Below are 5995 nucleotides of genomic sequence, written 5' to 3' on the forward strand. Positions count from 1 at the left end.
GCTCCAGGTGGCATTCGCTCCATAAGACACAGAAACATTTCCCCCCATCTTTTGTGGGGAAAAGTGTGTCTTATTGTACGAAAAATACTGTATTTATTTAATATACACACACGACAACATGAAGAATAACACGGAATATGAGAGGGCAATTTCACACCCTAGCATTTCACTTAGTTTCACCAGCTTAAGTTTTCACAAAAACTTTAAAGTGATGATAAAAAAAAAAAAAAACAGACTGTCGAGGCAACTCATACCATCATTTATGTTTATACATCTCTAGGACAATATGCATATATTCCTGAATTATAATATCTATGAAAAAAAATTTTTATTTTCCAATTATTTTAATTTAGACATAGAAAACACCTTGGAAGAACAAAAAGGAAGAAACAAAATATATAGACAAATTTTTACTCCAAGTCTTCTTCTCCAAGTCTCATATCTTCACCAGTCTCCAAGATGGAAAACATTCTTCTGTAAAGGTATTCAGCCACCAACAATGATGTTATTAATAGGGATATGAATCAGTTTCACAAAAAAGCCAATAAATCCCATTATAGCAAATCCTATTGCTGTTGCCATTGCAATCTTCTGGAATTCTTTTCTATCAGGTTTGGTGCATCTTTTAACCAGCAAATTGAGTCCTTCACAAACTGCCGACTGGGCTCAACAAACTGCATTACCTGATCCATGATGTCTGTTTGAAAAACTGTCACCCAGCGGGACTCCTCCAGGAAAAAGATTTTTTTTTTACTGATATATTCCCAATATCTAACTATGGGCCTAGTAAAGACATATTGACTGAAGGAATTTTACGTAAGTAACTGAATTTTGTTTCCTACTATATCAAACTTATTAATACAAGTAGTTCACCCTCTCTCATGATTGACTATGCAAATGATTTCCCCAGCACTTTAGGGGAAACTCTTAGACAATAAAATTTAGCTTAAATCTAAGATCACAAGAAAAAAGTGGTGAAGAAGTTTTCTCACTAATGAGATTGCTGTAACTTGGATAAAAAGGTAAAAGTAATGTTTGCACTTCTTATGTGACCATAATTGCCATGTAGAAGTAGCAAACTTTAGGGGCCGAGCGGTGGCGCTGGAGGTAAGGTGCCTGCCTTGCCTGCGCTAGCCTAGGACGGACCACGGTTCGATCCCCCGGCATCCCATATGGTCCCCCAAGAAGCCAGGAGCAACTTCTGAGCACATATCCAGGAGTAACCCCTGAGCGTCACAGGGTGTGGCCCAAAAACCAAAAAAAAAAAAAAGAAGTAGCACACTTTCTAGAATTTCAACTACTTTTTAAAAAGGTATTTAATGGACAGAGCATGAAAACCGGCTAAGCTTTGCAAAAGCCGGCTCCCTGAGTGTGACACCAGGCGGGGAAATCCGCGAAAGTACACCGGCCCAGTGGGGCCCAACTGTGAAAAACTGTGAGTGTGACCTGTCTATGTCTGTCTACTATCCTCTTGCGTGAAACTCTTGCGAGTGGGGCAAAAAGAGGCTCCAGCGGAGCACGGCCGCTCCGCTTCGCTACGCGGCCGTGCACTCTTTCTAAGGAAAGAACTCCATTGCAACAAGAAGGAAAAATTACACTAAGAACGGTGCTATATCACAGAAGCAAACATTTCTTTCCGGACTGTCTTCTCTGTTGCATGCTCGGGCCTAAGATTTGACCCAGTGTGAGGCTTCATCCACAGAAGACTCCCCTCCCTTAGAGGCAAGTCAGCCCATCCAGAAAGGGAGGAGCCAAAGGAGTGTGCTGCCTGCATCATATAGACAATGAATACCACCACAACACGTAGAAAAACCCACAATACAAGTGTGACAATGGGGAAACAACGCAGGCCAGCATCAGACATAGAGAATGAAGATGACAATTCTGAGGACCAGATAATGACCAACCAACTAATCAACTTCTCAGATAAGGACTTTAGACTAGCAATATGGAAGTTGCTCAACGGACTCCAAGAAACCATGGATCGAGTTGAACAGAACACTAATAAGAACCAAGAAAATATGAAGACAGAAACCACAAAACTCCAAACTGAAATAACATGTCAACTAACAGGACTGAAAAAGTCAGTAAACGAAGTGAATGACAAAATGGATAAGCTCTGGGACAGGGTATCAGAAGCTGAGAATAGACTTGGTGCTCTGGAAGATGAGATACATAACAATTCCATACAGCAGGAGAGATTGGAAAAAAAACTTAAAGCAAATGAGCAGACAATGGAAAAATTAGTCAAAGAATGGGAACAGATGAAAATAGAAGTCTATGATAAGATCAACAGAAACAACTTAAGAATCATTGGAGTCCCAGAGACCCAGGAAGAAAATTTTCAGGAAGAATCAACGGTCAAGAACATCATTAAAGAGAAACTTCCAGAGCTAAAGAATATATGTGATCAAATCCTGCATGCCCGAAGAGTACCAACCAAAAGAGACCCCAGAAAAACCACCCCAAGACACATCCTAGTCACAATGACAAATCCCACAGCTAGAGACAGAATTCTGAAAACAGCAAGATCAAAAGGGGAAATCACTTTCAAGCAAGCTTCACTGAGATTTACAGCAGACCTGTCACCAGAAACACTCAATGCCAGAAAGCAGTGGTGGGATATTGTGACAAGACTGAATGAAATGAATGCTTCACCCAGAATACTATACCCAGCAAAACGCACTTTCCGGTTTGACGGAAGAATACATGGCTTCACAGACAAAAAACATCTCAGAAACTTCACAGACACAAAACCAGTCTTAAGAGAAAAACTGAAAGACCTAATCTAAGACAAGACTACCCAAAAGACACACAAATTTTGAAATAAAGATGGCGTTAAATCCCAGGACAATTCTTTCTCTCAACGTCAATGGACTAAATGCACCAGTTAAGAGACACAGAGTGGCTAAATGGATCAAAAAACTCAATCCAACCTTCTGCTGCCTATAAGAAACGCACCTGAATAGTCAGAACAAACATAGACTCAAAATAAAAGGGTGGAGAAAAATTTTCCAAGCAAACAACACCCATAAAAAAGCTGGAGTGGCCATACTAATATCAGATAATGCAAACTTTATACTCAGGAAGGTTGTAAGGGACAAAGATGGACATTTTATATTAATCAAGGGGTACGTAGAGCAGGAAGAATTCACTCTCCTAAACATATATGCACCGAATGAGGGGCCAGCGAAATATTTAATACAACTGTTGACAAATCTGAAAAATAATATCAACAACAACACAATAATTGTGGGGGACCTTAACACAGCTTTGTCAACACTGGATAGGTCAACCAGACTGAAACCCAACAAGAATATACTAGACCTGAGGAGAGAAATGGAAGAAAGAGACCTAGTGGATATATATAGGACACTCCATCCCCAGAAACCTGGATACACATTCTTCTCCAATGTACATGGGACATTCTACAGGATAGACTACATGCTGGCACATAAAACATACCTCCATAAGATCAAGAGGATAGAAATTTTGCAGACTACCTTCGCTGACCACAAGGCTCTGAAATTATTTGTGAACTCCAAAGGGACTCAGAAGAAACACTTTAACACCTGGAAGTTAAACAGTCTCATGCTCAATAACCAGTGGGTCTGAGATGAAATCAAGGAGGAAATCAAAAGGTTTCTGGAAACAAATGACAATAAAGACACAAACTATCAGAACTTATGGGACACAGCAAAAGCAGTACTGAGAGGAAAATTTATAGCTTTGCAAGCACACATCAGGAAGGAAGAAGGAGCTTACCTGAGTAGCTTAATGACACAGCTAATAGAACTAGAAAATGCTCAACAAAAGGACCCAAGAATAGGAAGACAGAAGGAAATAACAAAGCTGAGAGCAGAAATCAACAAAGTGGAAACTCAAAAAACAATCCGAAAGATCAACGAAAGCAGAAGTTGGTTCTTTGAAAAAATAAACAAGATTGATAGACCACTGGCAAACCTAACAAAGAAAGAGAGAGAGAGAAACTTGATAACTCCTATCAGGAATGAAAAAGGAGAGATCACTACTGATATGACAGAGATTCAAAGGGTAATCTGAAACTACTTTGAAAAACTCTACGCCTCTAAAAATGAGAACCTGGAAGAAATGGATAAATTCTTGGACTATTATAATCTTTCACGATTGAAGGAAGAGGATGTAGCATATCTAAACACCCCCATCACCATTGATTAAATTAAAACAGTAATCAAATGTCTGCCGAAAAACAAAAGTCCAGGCCCAGATGGATTCACTAATGAATTCTATCAAACTTTCCAAGAGGAACTACTGCCAATCTTGGCAGGACTCTTTCATGAAATTGAACAAACAGAAACACTTCCAAATAGCTTTTATGAAGCCAACATCACCTTGATACCTAAACCAGACAGAGACGCTACCTAAAAAGAAAATTACAGACCAATATCACTGATGAATGCAGATGCAAAGATCCTCAACAAAATCCTGGCAAATAGGATTCAATGCCTCGTTAAAAAGATCATCCACTACGATCAAGTAGATTTCATCCCAGAAATGCAAGGCTGGTTTAACATCCGTAAATCTATCAACATAATACACAACATCAATAACAAGAAAAATAAAAACCACATGATCATATCAATAGATGCAGAGAAAGCATTTGATAAGGTCCAACACCCATTCTTGATCAAAACTCTCAGCAAGATGGGAATGGAGGGAACCTTTCTCAATATAGTGAAGGCCATCTACCACAAGCCAGTGGCAAATATTAGCCTCAATGGAGAAAAACTGAAAGCCTTCCCTCTAAATTCTGGCACAAGACAAGGCTGTCCTCTCTCACCACTCCTATTCAACATAGCACTGGAAGTACTCGCTATAGCGATTAGGCAAGAAAAGGATATCAAGGGAATCCAGATAGGAAAGGAAGAAGTCAAGCTCTCACTGTATGCAGATGACATGATACTCTACTTAGAAAACCCTAAAGACTCTACCAAAAAGCTTCTAGAAATAATAGACTCATATAGCAAGGTGGCAGGCTACAAAATTAACACACAAAAATCAATGGCCTTTCTATACACCAATGGTAATAAGGATGAAATGGACATTAAGAAAACAACCCCATTCACAATAGTGCCAAACAAACTCAAATATCTTGGAATCAACTTGACTAAATATGTGAAGCACCTATACAAAGAAAACTATAAAACTCTGCTCCAAGAAATAAGAGAGGACACACGGAAATGGAAACGCATACCCTGCTCATGGATTGGCAGGATTAACATCATCAAAATGGCAATACTCCCCAAGGCATTATACAGATTTAATGCCATCCCTCTAAAGATACCCATGACATTCTTCAAAGAAGTGGATCAGACACTTTTGAAATTCATTTGGAACAATAAACACCCTCGAATAGCTAAAGCAATCATTGGGAAACACCCTAGAATAGCTAAAGCAATCATTGGGAAAAAGAATATGGGAGGAATTACTTTCCCCAACTTTAAACTGTACTACAAAGCAACAGTTATCAAAGCAGCATGGTATTGGAATAAGGATAGGTCCTCAGATCAGTGGAATAGGCTTGAATACTCAGAAAATGTTCCCCAGACATACAACCACCTAATTTTTGATAAAGGAGCAGGAAATCCTAAATGGAGCAGGGAAAGCCTCTTCAACAAGTGGTGTTGGCACAATTGGATAGCCACTTGCAAAAAATTGAACTTAGACCCCCAGCTAACATCATGTATGAAGGTAAAATCCAAATGGATTAAAGACCTCGATATCAGCCCCCAAACCATAAGATATATAGAACAGCACATAGGCAAAACACTCCAGGACATTACAGGCATCTTCAAGGAGGAAACTGCACTCTCCAGCAAGTGAAAGCAGAGATTAACAGATGGGAATATGTTAAGCTGAGAAGCTTCTGCACCTCAAAGGAAATAGTGCCCAGGATACAAGCGCCACCCACTGAGTGGGAGAAACTATTCACCCAATACCCATCAGATAAGGGGCT

The 5995-nt window shown here is 39.5% G+C and overlaps 1 protein-coding gene across 1 annotated transcript; it reads right to left on the reverse strand.

Annotated features, from left to right (window-relative positions):
• Positions 1-325: 325 nt before the first annotated feature.
• LOC126006888 (protein transport protein Sec61 subunit gamma-like) lies at positions 326-718 on the reverse strand. The gene is given in 2 exon segments (XM_049772425.1): positions 326-635; positions 638-718. Coding segments are annotated over 2 exon segments (204 nt in total). The 5' UTR covers positions 693-718; the 3' UTR covers positions 326-486.
• Between the last annotated feature and the right edge of the window lie 5277 nt (positions 719-5995).

The sequence above is a fragment of the Suncus etruscus genome, chromosome 4 (genome assembly GCF_024139225.1).
Source record: "Suncus etruscus isolate mSunEtr1 chromosome 4, mSunEtr1.pri.cur, whole genome shotgun sequence".
Taxonomy (NCBI): domain Eukaryota; kingdom Metazoa; phylum Chordata; class Mammalia; order Eulipotyphla; family Soricidae; genus Suncus; species Suncus etruscus.